The sequence below is a fragment of the Nipponia nippon genome, unplaced genomic scaffold (assembly GCF_047370975.1).
Source record: "Nipponia nippon isolate SJK-2023a ecotype South Korea unplaced genomic scaffold, ASM4737097v1 scaffold_1, whole genome shotgun sequence".
NCBI classification, from domain to species: domain Eukaryota; kingdom Metazoa; phylum Chordata; class Aves; order Pelecaniformes; family Threskiornithidae; genus Nipponia; species Nipponia nippon.
Genome location: NW_028262290.1, coordinates 162,632,467 through 162,648,248, shown reverse-complemented (window position 1 = coordinate 162,648,248; position 15,782 = coordinate 162,632,467). Strand labels below are relative to the sequence as shown.

Sequence of the window (15,782 nt, the reverse complement as noted above, 5' to 3'; positions counted from 1 at the left end):
AGAGTATAGATCCATAGAAACCACTAAATCATCCCTTCAGCCTCTGTAGTACAAACTGATGAGTTCAATCCAGTAACTGAGCTTGATAGCATGTGTTTAATTAAAGCCTGTCTTTCAAAAAGGTATCAAAGAGGTACCATGGTACCTCTGATTTTTCTGACAATGATCGTGAGAACTGAATGTCAGATAAAAACATAAATATCCTATCCAGGTCACAGCCAGACCTGAAACTGAAAAAAGGCTCAGTGAAGGTTATAGTCTTTGGATATATGTAGAGTAGCCTTATAATTGTCTGCACAATATGAAAGCCAGGAAAAAATATTCACTATAGTTTCAGTACCAAAAGAGGCTCACTGTTATTAGGCCAATGAAGACAGTTGTCACCTTTGGTTTTTCATAGGAGAGCATCAAGGGAAGACAACAGAAGGCAGTAGTGACACTCACTAGCACTATAATCACTCTTTGTTGATCTCTGGGCTCACAGCTCACTTAGGCGTTCTTCATACTTTTGTCTCAAGGGTCTTCTTTTAGTTCTTTACTATACACTTTCTGGTCACAGGCAGATGGGTACAGCATTCCCAGCATTTCTGTTCTCTCTTTGACTGATTCCAGATAAAGTATCTTTAAAGGAAGATGGAACTTCCCTCCAGTTCCCTTTCTAGTGTGGTATCTACCTTCTCAGCCAGACCTCCTTGCTAGTAATGTTTTTCTCCTGAGAGAAAAGAAAGTATTTCACAGCGGGAAAGAGTATATTTATAGTGTTTCATATTCCAAATATATCTTTCTGTGCGGTTGTGTTAGCTTTGGTCTTATGGCTGCTGTTTGTTGGAGTCTGGAGGGGAGGAGGTCAGACCTCAGATGCTGCAGCATCTCCCAGAGAAGGAAATTAAATATTTCCAGCCAGCCACTGGTAAACCTCCAGAGGAATAAGAACTTCACTGATAGGCCTGGCTCCACTCCTGCTACCTCAACAAAGGCATGATGTAAACAAGAGGGTAATGGGGGAAGGATCCTTGCCTCCAGAGAACACTTATCCATGTTATTAGGTGCTTCATGTCATTTCCAATAACCACCAGTGCTGATCCCTCAGAGAGTTCCGTGGTCCTTGGAAACCCTACACACCATAATGGGAGATAATAACACAGCTGTACCACAACAGGTTGCTTGTGAATGAAGGTGATGATGTGTGAGACTGACCCAAATTTATAAAGTGATAGTGCTTGATGAAGGGCTAGGCAGAGAAGGGCAGTCTCCACTATCAAACTGAATGAAGGAAACAAAGGAAATCCTAATTAAACATGGTGGAAAAAAATCATAGTGGGGGCGTTAAAGCAGTAGAAGAGAGGCCCAGAGGTGTTTTGAAATCTCTGCCCTTGGATGTATTCAAAATGACTGGGTAAGACCCTGATATAATTTCAAAACTGGATATAATTTCTATGCTGGACTTGCTTTGATCATGGCATTGGACCAGAGGCCTTCTGAGGCCCCTTCCAACCTTAATTGTTCTATAATTCATGAATCCTATGTCCATAATAAGGTGGCTGTCCTTGATTTCTAACTATGCTCTGAAGGGATACATAACTAGCAAGGCCTGTGTCAGAAATCATCCTGCAAAGCATGAATTCTCAGCTCAAGCAGGCATCAGATTCTAGTATTATCTGGTCAATATCGATAATCAGCTATGAATTAACATTTAAATGGAAAGCAATTAGCTGACTTAGAGAGAAACCATAACCAGAGAGGAATAGAACAGGGTACTTCTTCGTTAGATGGCACTGTAAATTATTCTCACAACAAGGTGCAAGGCAAGGATAAATATGTTGAATTCTTTTGTGTGTTGACCCTTTACACAGGGACCATCTGTCTCTCAAAATCTATTAAGCTCAAAGTGGCTTACTTTGATCTGATCATCTTGGGAGGCTATTCATTATAATTGCCAGCTATGAATCACCACCTAAATGGTTAGTCATCCACCTGCCCATCAATCTAAGCAGACTTCACATTAATCATTCTGAACCCAAAGGACATGCATTAAGCGTTCCTTCAAATCACTGAATAAATATGAATATGGGGGTGGACTAGAGGGCTAAAGTTTAATTCCACCTCCCACAATGATTGCTTTCCGAGCAAAGGGTTCCAACAGGGTATGAGTACTACTTCTAAATGCTCCTGAGGGTGCTTGGTCAATATAGAGTCAACTGAAGGGATCAAACCTTCCCTTTGGGACCACCAGGCAGCAGTTCATTACAGGACTGCAGTCTCCTCTCAATACCCATCTCCCACACCCAGGTGTGTTCTGGTAGAAAGTCACCTTCATTGGTGTGACTCCAGTAGGTCTCTTCAGACTGTGGTCCTGCCAGAAAGAGAAAAATGAGGAGAAGTCCAGACAAGGTGAAAGGTAGCAACTGGTCTGAGAGTCCTTCCCCACCAGATCTTCCTTTTCACTGCACCACTGCTGTTGTGAGCGTGCCTCTAGAGCACTCCACAACAACATGACAGAGGCTTGGGGTGGGCTGATTGCATTCATGGCCTCCCTCTCTAGTGGTTAGTTCTGGTCATTTGTGGCCCAGAAGAAGGGAGCAGCATTTGTTTCCACTCCAAAATGTGTGGCAAATCTTTACAATTAGTCAGAACTGTTCTAGCTTCTCAAACAATTATATATGATAACAAAATTACATTGTTGTCATCTTAGAAATAAAACTTCAACATCCCAGTCTGGCAGGGGCTGCAAAACTATCCAGCTGGTACTGGGTTGTATGGAATTGCTGCCAAAGGCTCTGGCAAAAAAAAAAGAATTGCAGAGTAGTTAAGCAGGGTAATTTTTTTTAGGGAGAAAAAGAAACTTAACAATATTACATGAAATAGTGGTGTGATGTAGGCTATTTGGGGAAAAAAAAAAGGTCCACCTGAGCTTCATTCTTGTAAGATTACAGGATTTATTGCCATGTTCCCTTTGAGCCTTGCAGATTGTTTTGACTACATCCCTTCCCTGCCTTAGGAGGACTGAACACTGATAATGGCATCTTTATAGAGATGATTGGTTCAATTTTTTGTCTAATGATAACATAGCCATCTTTGGCCTGAGAGTTTAGCTCTACTGGGAGCCTTGTAAAGCCATACCAATAGGGTGAGAGGTGGCTGTAGGACATAGGTGTAGTTGCTCAGTGATATACTTTATTTACAGAAAATAGATAAATGCTCACTCCTGTCTCTGAGAACATTAGCAGATGAGCATTCCTCACCTGCAGATCCCCAGGTCTGTCCGTCCAGTGTGCTCTGTGCTTAGGCCGTTCTTTGCTTCCATTCAGGACTGCACTTAATTCTTCCAAGGATCTGGAGAGGCTTGGCCCATAGGCTTCTTCATAGCATTTACTATTAAATCCAGCATTTACCGATCCTCGTCCCCTGAGGTACACCCTAACGCTTTGGAAAACTTTCAAGGTATCATGTAAGTAAGGTACTACCTTTAGTTTAAGTTCTATTATGTAATGGATGGGATTTATTCCCTTACCATTAGACATCTAATACACACACATATGCAGTTGAGCTGATCACCCTCAGCTCCCTTCATAGTCAATGATTCACACAAATGAGTGTAGAATTCATCAGACCTATTTTAGTTGTCTCTTTTTGATGAATTGTTGCCAATACCTTATGGCCTTTCCTATGTCTCTGCTGGATACAGAGAGAGGACAGGGCTTCAAAAACTTCATGGAAGTGGATTACACTACAGAGTCAGACACAGTGAGACCAGTGTCTTGAAATGTAAGTCTGCATAGCCAGTTCCCTTTTTCTGATCTGGACATTTCTTGAAAGTCCCTCTTGCTCATCTGTAGCTTACAAAAAAATTGAATAAATCGTCATCAACTTTTCCACAATTTGCACCGCCATTCATAACCAAAGATGTTTAAAGTCCAAAGTTATTCTCCAGTTGCCTCCAACTGCAGCACAAGGATCTGAAACATGGCACAAAGGTGCTTAAGTGTGGATGGAACTAGATGAATTCGTCACTGAAACCTATTTTCATAGAGCAAAAATCAGTCTGTTTCAAAGGCCATTGAGATCTATATAAACCGTTTTCATTTATTTCATTTGCCTTTGGGTCAGGTTTTCTGGGAGTAAAAAGTTGCACATGAGCAAAGCAAGAACTTAATTAGGGTTGTGTAATCACAGACTACTGAACACCATGATTATTCTATAGTCGGAGAGTACCTGTTGTCCCTCTGCCCCTCACTTGTTGACACTTTCATGTGAAAGGTGCTCTCTGGGGACAGAGGATGGCAGCATTCCAGCTTCCATTACCATTACAGCTCATTTAATCCTACTCTTCTTATCAGACCTTCCTTTTTACCTACATCACTACTATTATATTTTAGTATTACATCAAGAATCCCCAAGCAAATGGGCCCCTTTGTTCTAAGCAGTGTGTAAATGGATCAAGCTTTCTTCCTCTCTGCTAATAAGACATGACATCTCTTCCAAAACCTGATTTTTAATGTCGCTAAAGGCTCTTTCTTCATCTCATCTCTAATTGATGGCTGAAAGAAATTAGCCAGCAGCCACTGTCTAGTAAAAGTAATAGCAATACAAAGTTGATCTCTATTTTATCAAAAGCAAACCTTCTCTGCATGTTTTTATCCTTCTCTCCATCTCTTTCATTCTTTTTGTTGTTGTTCTTCTTCTGAGGAGGAGGGGTTTTTAACAATTTTTATGAACAGATGTGGGTTTTAGTGATTTTCAGATGTGATCTGAAAGTTTGAGAACTCCTTGGTTAGGTGATCCAATCAGGAAAGAGAAACTATCAGCCACTGACTGACTCCATCTCATCACCTGAATACTTTCTCTTGACTGTTCTAAAGCAATCCTGCTGAGAGCAGTGCCCACACTCTGTAGGCACAAATATGTTGGTAAATCTGATTTGACCACATGTTCAGAAACCGTGATTATTCACAGTACGCAAAGTGCAAAGAGCTGAAAAGGGTAATTCTGAGAGAGTAACTGCAAGAAAAAGACAGACCAAGGGTCAACACAAAGAACTGAGCTCTCTGCTCAGCAGCACGGATAAACTTTGTCATCTCAAGCAACTAAAGTTACATAGAAGTGAAGCTGATAATTTTTATTCCCACGACTCTTTGTTAAGCTTTAACCACTGATGATAGCCTGTAGGCATCTTTGGGCTATTACAGGCAAGTGCTGTTAATTTCAGGTCATAGATGTGCTAACGCTGACTCTACAAATGCTTAATGGATAGAGGCAGTTGCTCTCCTGGAGATTAACAGCAAGGTTTGAAGTTGCTATTTTGCTTTATCTTTTTCTATTACTCTTCTGCTGTGTAATAGCTTTTTTGGTGTCTTTTTTAACATGTTATTATAGCAGTCACAGCGAGTTTTCTTTTTTCTTTTCTGACCTGAAGTTGAGCTAGAATTTTGTTCCTGAGTTCAATTGTAAGAGATAAATTTGAACTTAACCTTTTTCTGCTTGCGCCCTGATCACATCCTAATTGCAGTGAATTATTCTGTCATTAAGAAATGCTGTGCACTCACCCCTGTAAGTGCAGAGTCTATTTCCATGTGCCCAGTCCATTAAGAATGGCTCCAACTGTACAAGAAGACAGCATTTTTGTTACTACTTTTTATCCTTTCTCAAAGCTTGTAAGCAAACGATATCATAAAAGCCATTCAGTCAACTGCTTGTTTAGACTCACGTCTTTATCTCCAGGTGACTCTTTTTGACTTGATTGGTTTGAAGCACAAATGATAAATCTAATCTGGCTTCACTGGCTGAGTAAGTATCTGTTCACACAAGTTGCTCAGAAACAAAAAAAGCCCACCAGGTGACTCCCCCTTTTCATGACCCAATGAAATTCTGCTGTAGGAGTACCTGGGATACTTGAATTCACAGGACTGCCAGTCTGCTATTAATGTCCTTAGCACGACTGTGCTGTACACAGAGATTTATTCTCTGCTTTTGCACCAGAGATGAAGAAATTCACCTTTTTGAAGGACTTAAGTGGCTCACAGGCTCCCTGTACAAGGGTGAATTTCAATCCAGCAGAAAGGGGAAAAACTTTTTCTAACAATATCTCAGCATTTGGTGACATCTGGGGAGAAATGAGCATTCAAGAGGCAACATCCTGCTGCAGGTCAAATCCCATGTTCTTCATGGGACAATTTCCCATTACAACGGTTACCCTTCTGAGACTTTACATGTTACTTATACCATTTGCCTTAGGTGCCCAACATTTAGCTAAGCTGGTTTTGTACTCAGAAGAGCAAGATGGAGTAAGGACTTATCCATTCCACATATCTAAGTCACCTCCTTACGGAATTGTCTCACTTACTGCATTGTCTATATTGAAAGCATAAATAATTGGCCGAGACTAGGTATCAAGTTTTCAGATGAGATGCATCCCCCCTTGTGTGTACTCTGGCACAAATATTTGCCTTTGGGTGTATATTATATGCACCCTTAAATCCAGAATCATAATTAAGTATCCCTCGGCCACTCCACGTAGAACCATGATAGGTTTGCAAACAGTGGGCATCCGGGAGAGTGCAACACCATAATACATCTTCTTTCCACCGTTTCTCATGTTTTCACGGTAGGGTTCAGTGAACCAATGAGGTCAGTTTGATGAGACAGTGAAAGTCAGCAGACCAAGCTGGCTTCTACTGTAGTAGCATACAGCTGAGTCAGCCCATCCTGCCTCTGGCTATCTCGTATAACTATCTTATTTAATTCATTTTGTAAACTGACCAAACCCCATCTTGAAACTAGGGAAGGCATTTTGTACCTACTACTTCATAACGAGAGGCTCTTCCAGAAATCCCCTGCGCTGTTGTTTAACCACATTATTCTCATTCTCACTGCAAATTCATTCATGATGATCATGCTCCTCCTGGCAGTGCTTTTAACTTAAATTCTTCTTTCATTGAATGTTCACTCTTCCCCTTTCCCATGCAAGCAGCCCTATCCCCTCATAGCCTTTATATTTCTAGGGTCTGTTCCACCTACTAGGTGTAAAACCTATTATTTTATATTGAGACATATCATTGATTCAAAATCAAAAGAAAGAAACCCAGTGTGGCACTCTTCTCACCTTACTATAAACATCTGCATCTACTTGTTTTGAGTGTCAGATCAAACAGCAGAGATCACACACAGTCAAGAAAACAACCAAAGAAAGAGATCCTCAGGTCCATTTTGCCCAATCTGCACCTTCTGGAAGGGCTCTGATAGAAAAGCCAGATTTCCAGCTTCAGGACTCCCCTGACAAGGCACCAAAGAGGGCAATTGCAAAACTGTTTTTCAAGCTGATATTCACAAACCTGAAATGGTGCGTATTTCATGGACAAAGCTGGTGATGAGAAGGGATTGTTAGGTGCCAGACCACAACAGCGCAGAGTTTCTAAGTAACAGTGCTACAGACTATGGGTCTGTCAAAGTCCCTGAAGGCCCACCAAGAAATGGGGTGGGCCCATTATTGAAACCATCTGAGAGAAGGAGTGCAGATCCCACTTTCCCATATCCTCCTTATGAACTGTTGTATGTTTTAACTATCAGGCCATCATTCCTGTTCATCTAGGACACCTAATACTGACAGTGTGTGGTTTGGGTGGGAAATACCTCTGCTGCTACAGCTTGTCAGCTCATTTGAGCACCTGTTAGCATGTTGGAGCTGGTCTGAAGTGGGGTTGGGGAGTGTGTGTTCCTCATGTTTTGAGTATACTTCACATTGCACCTGAAGACAGGCCCCAAGTTTTAAAAGAAATGGAGAAAAGCAGTGGCTGTGCACCTTTGGACAATTTGTTTCAACACCATCTTCCCTGCAATCCCAGTGGTGATTACAGATACACCCAGGATGGCTTTGATCTACCTCAGGTGCTGATAGCTGAGAAGCTGTGTCAGCATGGGTTTCACACAGGCTGTGCAAGCTCATCCCAGGCCTTGTACAGTTGCCATGGTAGCTGATCCATGTTGAGGTCTACTCTACAACATCATCACTGCTATTAATACCCAAGCTTTAGCCTGCCAGTGGTAAAATGGGGATAAGAGCACTCCTTTACTTTTGAGGGATGCAGTGAAGATAAGTACATTAAAGACTGAAAAACATTCAGGGTAAGATATCAATATTGTCTAAAGTTAGCTAAATTTATAATCCAGACGTCTAAAGCAGAGCTAATTGTCTAGACTCACTTTATAACTGCTGAAAGGAAATAAGTATTTTTCATCTGACCAGAATATCGGGACTACTTTGGACATCTGCTTTAGGAGGCCATGAATTATACCCTTTGACCATACTGACTGGTTCTTTCTTGGTCAGGAAGAGAACTATAGGTCAGTAGCTGAGGTGTAATGTCTATGTTATATTACTTATAACCCCACCTTCTAAGCAAATGTGTTTTTGGCAAAGGAGGCCCTGGCTTGAAATAGAGGTTGTACGTAAAAATGCGCTTTTTTCAATGTTGACTGGATTTCAGGTTGGCAGCAGAATGTCAACATCCTTTCCAAATGTCATGAGTACACTTACCCATTGACTGTCCAAGAAGCTGTGCCCAGATTCATCTCACCTGATTTTATAGGCTTACCTAGCTGCCTAGGCTAGGGATCTGAATTGCTCTCATCTCTACAGTAAGCAGAGATCAACAAGATTATCCAGAAATTGGTCTAAATGTTTCATTTCAGCTTCTGACTTTGAGTCTTCTATGCCAATGATTTGGCAGGAATTGATTACAGTCTATGTTAGGAGTATCTCAAGCTTTCCCTCCCATTGTGTTTGAGGCGAGGTTTCCTATCACCTGTCTTTCTATTGCTTATGTAGGTTAATTTGAGCTAGAACTCCTGGGCTCTGTCTTTGGTTCATGCAACAAAATATACACTTAAAGTTCAAGATCCACCTGGCCTGTTTGTAAGCATCTGCTTGAGGATGGCCTTCTGTTGACTGTAGAGTAGCTCTCCACTGCCTATACAAGATGCTCACAGGGATTAGGTCAGGTGTATCTGTGTTGTAGACACCAATGTTTAGTTAGATGATCTGTGATTCCCCTTCATATACAAGGGAAGCAGAGGCAACTACAGGCCCTGTGATAGGTCTCTCTAAGACCTCCACCAGGTGCATGCATCTTGAGAGCTTGATTCAATTGCAGAAGCTTAGGCATTTATTGCCATTTGAAATGCTCTGGGGTATTTAAGAAAACAGATGTGAGACATGAGATATGTGAAACCCATGCTTTTCCCAGAGTGGACTACCCAGGAGAATATCAAGTGAACTAGATGCCTATGTTTAGGCAGCTGAATCAAGCCCTGCATGTTTCACTGGCTTGACACATATCATCATTTGTCTCAGAGCTGTCTAGTGTCCCTTTACAGAGGACACCTGAGTATTCCAAGTGTTCATGTTCTTTACTTTTTTTTTCACCAGGTCCGTTCTGCTGCCAGGAAAAGATGGCACCGCTGGCAAGACCATCACTCCCTCCGAGTGCGTGTGGCACGTGCCATGTCTATCCCCACCTCTCCAACACGAATCAGCTTCCATAGCATCAAACAGACCGCAGCCGTGTGACGTGCCCCACACATACACGCACCACCTGGTGGCCTTCAGGGTTCTTCTTTCTTCACTCTCCCCAAGCCCCTTTCTTCAAACTTTCTTCCTTTATTCTGCACTGCTCTCTTTAGCAATGAGGAGCCCATCATATTTTTGTGGACTCTCATCTCCCATATTCATGATGCTGCTTTAAGGCAACCAGGCAAAAGCCTCTTGGAGTAGGTGGTGGCGAAATAGATTCAAAGAAGAAAGAGATTCAACACTGACTGCACCTTGTGGAAGTTCACAATATAAAGTCTAAAACAGCACACTGGCAGGAACAATCAATTTTTTTTCTCCTTTATTTTGTTTTTCCCTTCTGTATTGTGGTGAACAAAGACTATTTTTAACATACTGCCCATCTCACCCTGTACATTGATTCCCAATGACTTCAACAGTTTGGTGTATAGATAGCCCATCTCTTTCTTGTTTCTTTGTAAAAATTTCTTCTCTGCAGAACTGTCATTTGAGAATATGTGGCAGCACGAAAAAGAGCATCTGAAAGGTGGTGTGAAAAATCCGAATTTATCTACCTTCCCCATTTCTCCCTTTGATAGACTGGGAGTTGGCCAGGGCATCGCTGGACTGTTTAACACAGGGCATTTTGCCTTGCAAGAACCATGCCCTGTTCATACACAAAATTTTGAAAAGGACAGCAATATCTCTAGATAGCTCTATGAAATGTCCGTATTCCTCTTAGCCCTGCGCTTTTGACACAATGTAAGTAGCCTTTGGAAAGTCTTTGGTTTTTTTCAACTAAGAGGATTGGGGTGGGAAAAGGATAACAGAACATGTTTTCGGAGTTTAAAACATATGAAAGGGAAGCACTGTAAAAATAATAATGGGAAGAGGGTGTTTGTATTATGAGGATAGTGCTACGTGCTGCACAAAGACTATCTATTAAGCATTTTGAACTAGAGCGGATGTATCTACTAGGCTTTTTATGTGATGTTCAAAAATACTGTATATTTTCAATAATAAACACTACTCTGGGTTGGTTTCAATAAAACCAGGCATCATTTTCTTTGCTCTGGAAAGGAAGAGGACACCTGTCTTGAGAGGGTTTTTGCATCTAAGATCAGGGAAAGAAATCCTGTTAGATAATGAGCCAAGAAGAACAACCTCATGATAAAATCTGATCGAGAGGGCATTTAAATGCAAGATGAATTGTCTCCCTTCTCAGCCCATAGTGTTACACTGGATTCCTGTCCCTCTTCACTCCCCTTCGCTCCGTTGGGCTTTGCAATGGCAGAAAGAAAAAAACAAATTCTGTAATATATTCTCCAGCACCTGTATCTCACCAGTGCTGGAATAATTTGCTCTTTCCACTTCAGCATGCTTATTCCAAATTTTCTTCACATGTTTTAGAGGACTTCCCAGCACAAGCTGGATTTAAATCTCCAGATTTAAATTGGTCTCTCTGTAATTTTCAGGACTAAACAGGGCTACAAAATATCTTGGAAGACACTGATGTTAATCCCCTGCTTTTCATAGAATCATAGAATAGTTTGGACTAGAAGGGACCTTTAAAGGCCATCTAGTCCAACCCCCCTGCAATTGGAAGGGACATCTTCAACCAGATCAGGTTGCTTAGAGCCCCATCCAGCCTGACCTTGAATGTTTCCAAGGATGGGGCATCCACCACCTCTCTGAGCAACACATTCTGGTGTTTCACCAACCTCATGGTAAAAAATTTCCTCCTTATATCTAGTCTGAATCTACCCCCTTACAGTTTAAAACCATTCCCCCTTGTCCTATTGGAACAGGCCCTGCTAAAAAGTCTGTCCCCATCTTTCTTATAGGTCCCCCTTAAGTACTGAAAGGCCGCAATAAGGTCTCCCCGGAGTCTTCTCTTCTCCAAGCTGAACAACCCCAGCTCTCTCAGCCTTTCCTCATAGCAGAGGTGTTCCAGCCCTGTGATCATTTTTGTGGCCCTCCTCTGGACCTGCTCCAACAGGTCCATGTCATACTTATGTTGGGGGCCCCAGAGCTGAACACAGTACTCCAGGTGGGGTCTCACCAGAGCAGAGTAGAGGGGCAGAATCCCCTCCCTCGCCCTGCTGGCCACGCTTCTTTTGATGCAGCCCAGGATCAGTTAGACTTCTGGGCTGCAAGCGCACATTGCCGGCGCATGTCCAGCTTTTCATCCATCAGTACCCCCATGTCCTTCTCAGCAGGGCTGCTCTCAATCCCTTCATCCCCCAGCCTGTACTGATATCAGGGGTTGCTCCGACCCAGGTGCAGGACCCTGCACTTGTCCTTGTTGAACCTCATGAGGTTCACACAGGCCCACTTCTTGAGCTTGTCCAGGTCCCTCTGGATGGCATCCTGTCCCTCAGGCGTGTCAACTGCACCGCTCAACTTGGTGTCATCTGCAAACTTGCTGAGGGTGCCCTCGATCCCGCTCTCTGTGTCATTGACAAAGATATTAAACCGTACTGGTCCCTATACAGACCCCTGAGGGACACCACTTGTCACCGATCTCCATCTGGACATTGAGCCATTGACCAGAACCCTCTGGATGTGACCATCCAACCAATTCCTCATCCACCAAACAGTTCACCCATCAAATCCATGTGTCTCCCATTTAGAGAAAAGGCTGTTGTGGGGGACCATGCCAAAGGCCTTACAGAAGTCCAGATAGATGACATCTATAACCCTTCCCTTGTCCACTGATGTAGTCACTCCATCATAGAAGGCCACTAGGTTGGTCAGGCAGACTCGACCTTGGTGAAGCCATGCTGGCTGTCTCAAATCACCCCCCTGTCCTCCATGTGCCTTAGCATAGCTTCTAGGAGGATCTGTTCCATGATCTTCCCAGGCACAGAGGTGAGGCTGACAGGTCGGTAGTTCCCAGGGTCCTCCTTTTTACCTGTTCTAAAATGGGTGCAATGTTTCCCTTTTTCCAGTCCCCGGGGACTTCAGCTGACTGCCATGACTTTTCAACTATCATGGAGAGTGGCTTAGCAACTACATCAGCCAATTCCCTCAGGACGCTGGGATGCATCTCGTCAGGTCCCATAGACTTATGTATGTTCAGGTTCCTCAGGTGGTCACGAACCTGATCTTCTCTTGCAGTGGGATGGACTTTGCTCCCCCAGTCCCTGCCTTGCAGTCCATCCACTTGAAAGATGTGGGAAGAGAGGCTGCCAGTGTAGAGTGAGGCAAAGAAGTTGTTGAGTACCTCAGCCTTCTCCTCATCCGTTGTTACCAGTTTGTCAGTCTTGCTCATCGAGGGGGTATGCTTTCTTTGACCTTCCTTTTCTGGCTGACATACCTGTAGGAGCCCTTCTTATTTTTCTTTGCATCCCTTGCCAAATTCAGCTCCAGCGGTGCCTCAGCCTTCCTGACCCCATCCCTCCACAACCAAGCAGCGTCCCTATATGCTTCCCAGGACACCTGTCCCTGCTTCCACTGCCTGTGCATTTCCTTCTTGCCCTTTAGTTTGACCAGCAGGTCTTGACTCAGCCATGCCCATCTATTATGTTCCTTTCCTGATTTCTTACACCTGGGGATCGAGAGCTCTTGAGCATTATGGAAAGTGTCCTTAAAGATCTGCCAGCTCTGTTCTGCTCCCTTGTCCCTGAGGGCAGTTTCCCAGGGGGTCCTATTGACTAACTCCTTGAAGAGCTGGAAGTTTGCTTTCCTAAAATTCAGGGGCCTGACTTTATCCTTCGCTTGACCCATATCCTTCAGGACTGTGAACTCCACCGGTGCATGATCACTGCAGCCCACGCTGCCTCCAGTCTTGATGTCAATGATTAGCTCACTTGCGTTGGTGGCCATCAGGTCCAGTATCGCATCCGCTCTGGTAGGGCTGTCTATTACCTGGCTTAAGAAGTTATTCTCAGTGCATTCCAGGAGTCTCCTGGATTGCCTACAGCTAGCCGTGCTGCTTTTTCAGCAGATGTCGGGGTGGTTGAAGTCCCCCAGGAGGACAAGAGCCTGTGAGCACGATGCCTCCTGTAGCTGGAGTAAGAAGGCTTCGTCAATAGGCTCCCCTTGATCGGGCAGCCTGTAGTAGACACCAACAACAAGGTTCCCTTTGTTACTTTGGTCTCTGATTCTTACCCATAAGCTTTCAACCTGCTCATGGCTGTTCTTCAGAGGCAGCTCTTCGCACTCTATCCATTTCTTGATGTAGAGGGCAATGCCTCCACCCACCCCTCTTTCCTCTCCTGTCCCTCCTGAACAGCCTGTAGCCATTGATAGCTGCACTCCAGTCATGGGATTTGTCCCACCAAGTTTCAGTAATGGCAATTAGATCATAACTTTCTAGCAGCACGGTGGCTTCCAGCTCCTCCTGTTTGTTTCCCATGCTGCGTGCATTGGTGTAGAGGCACTTCAGCTGGGCTGCCGTCCATGTCACCTTCTTAGAGGAACACGCCTGAATTCCTTTGAGGTATTTCACTTGTGTTAGCCTGTTGGCTCCTATTGCCTCAGGAGCCCCTGGCATATCTCCATAAGACCTCAAGTGTGCTGCAGTGTAGCCAGCACATCTCAGAGCAACAGGCTGTTAGACATCCTGTCCTAACAGCTCGATCACTTTCAACTTTGAGCTGATTGGCACTGCACAGCAAATTTAAATTAGCAAATTAAAATTTTGTAACTTTTCCCTGTCCTAACTCTCATTTGGATTCATATGCCTCAATGAGATAACTCAGGGAGGAGGGAAAAAGGAAATTTGAGATTCTGTCTAGTTAGACCTATCATCTCTGCCAAAGAGGAGGAGCAGGGAAGAGTCTTCAGAGACAGCCTTCCATGTGGCATGCCAACTAGCATGATAGATCCCAGTGCGGCAGAGATACAAATAAGACTGGAAATGTGCCTGCCTGTGCCACTCACTGCTGTCAATGCTCCGAGTTCTGCAAAGTGATGCAAACTGTCTTTATGGTATCTGGGAAACAAAAGTGTCTGATGAGAGAGGACTGTGTCAGTGCTTTTATTCATTGCATGCAGCACAATAGTGTTGCACAGCCTCCTGGCATTTTGTGTTTGAAGGGACGATTATATCTACAGGTTAGAAATATGTGGATTGAGTACCTCTGTGTTCGCTCTGTCTCCAGGCCAGTCTGGGATGAAAAAGGGATTTGCAATGCAGCAGATAGATATACTGTCAGAAATTGCAGGTTATTGTTGCTACCAGGAGTGTATTTTCACAAAAAATAAAATCCTTTTTCCAATTAGTATTTGTCCAAAGCAGAGATTTTTAGCCCTTCCAGCATTTGACCCTGTTTCAAGCCAGCATGGTGGACATACACCATTAATGGGGTACTGCTTATGTTAATTTTGAAGTGATTGGCGTGCTAACACATACACTACCTCTACTTGTTTTGCCATGGAAGCTTTCTGAAGTTTGTCATGCCTGAGGCACTGACAGCCACAGCCCAATTTCTCTAGAGCACTGTGATGAAAATCAAGCTTGAATTTGTACCGTCAGTCTTGTAAGAACAAGATTTCAGACCATCCCTGGAAGAGCAATAAAAAATTATTTTGAGGGTGGTGCTTTTTTTGTCTTCTCAGAGAGAGCAGGGGAGAACAATGAGATAGATATAGGTGTGTAACTGAACACAGTGTATCTGGTGGTGGTCATAAAGGCCAGGATTTGAGAAAAAAGGCAGGGTCTAGGTTATATCAGGCAGAGTCCTAGGGGGTGACTGCTTTGTGGCAGCTAGGGGAAGAAATATCTTTTACACCAACTGAGGGTTTCCTATCTGAGATTGGATACATGGGGCTCAATCCAAAGCTCTTCACATTATGTATAGAGTGAGTTCTAGCTTTTCTGCACATGGCTGCCCTGTAGACAACCTATGACTAGTTTGTAGGCTCCCTAACCTTTCAATGGGCACCAAACCCTCCTGGTTGGCAACAAGAAGTGGAATATCTGTGTCCTGGAGCTCATGTTCTGGTTCCTCTGGAGCCACAAGCTGAGGCACACGATCTGTGGGCTCTCTGCATTTGCAAGGTGGTCACTGTCAGTCTATTTTCTAGGCATACACTTCAAGTCTCTGGAAGGACTCTTACTGGTGTCAGTAGAATTGCTGTCAGGCTCACATTTGCCCTCTCAGTATCCCTTTCTAGTTCCCAATAAAGAGCCGATTCCTATCTTTCCCTTTCTCTTTTCCACATCAAGGACCAGGCAGGCCATAGGGCAATCAAGATCTCCTGATGAAAGCTGCCATAGAACCAGGGAGTGGAA

The 15,782-nt window shown here is 43.6% G+C and overlaps 1 protein-coding gene across 2 annotated transcripts in view; it reads left to right on the top strand.

Moving 5' to 3' along the window:
• The window catches only part of CRHR2 (corticotropin releasing hormone receptor 2), a 171,574-nt gene extending 156,805 nt beyond the window's left edge, over nt 1-14,769 (top strand). For both annotated transcript variants that reach the window (XM_087731325.1, XM_009475346.2), the window contains one exon: nt 9,422-14,769. In XM_087731325.1, coding sequence (XP_087587451.1) covers nt 9,422-9,562 — 141 coding nt within the window. In that variant the 3' untranslated portion in view covers nt 9,563-14,769. The remainder of the gene's footprint in view (nt 1-9,421) is intronic.
• The last annotated feature ends 1,013 nt before the right edge of the window (nt 14,770-15,782 follow it).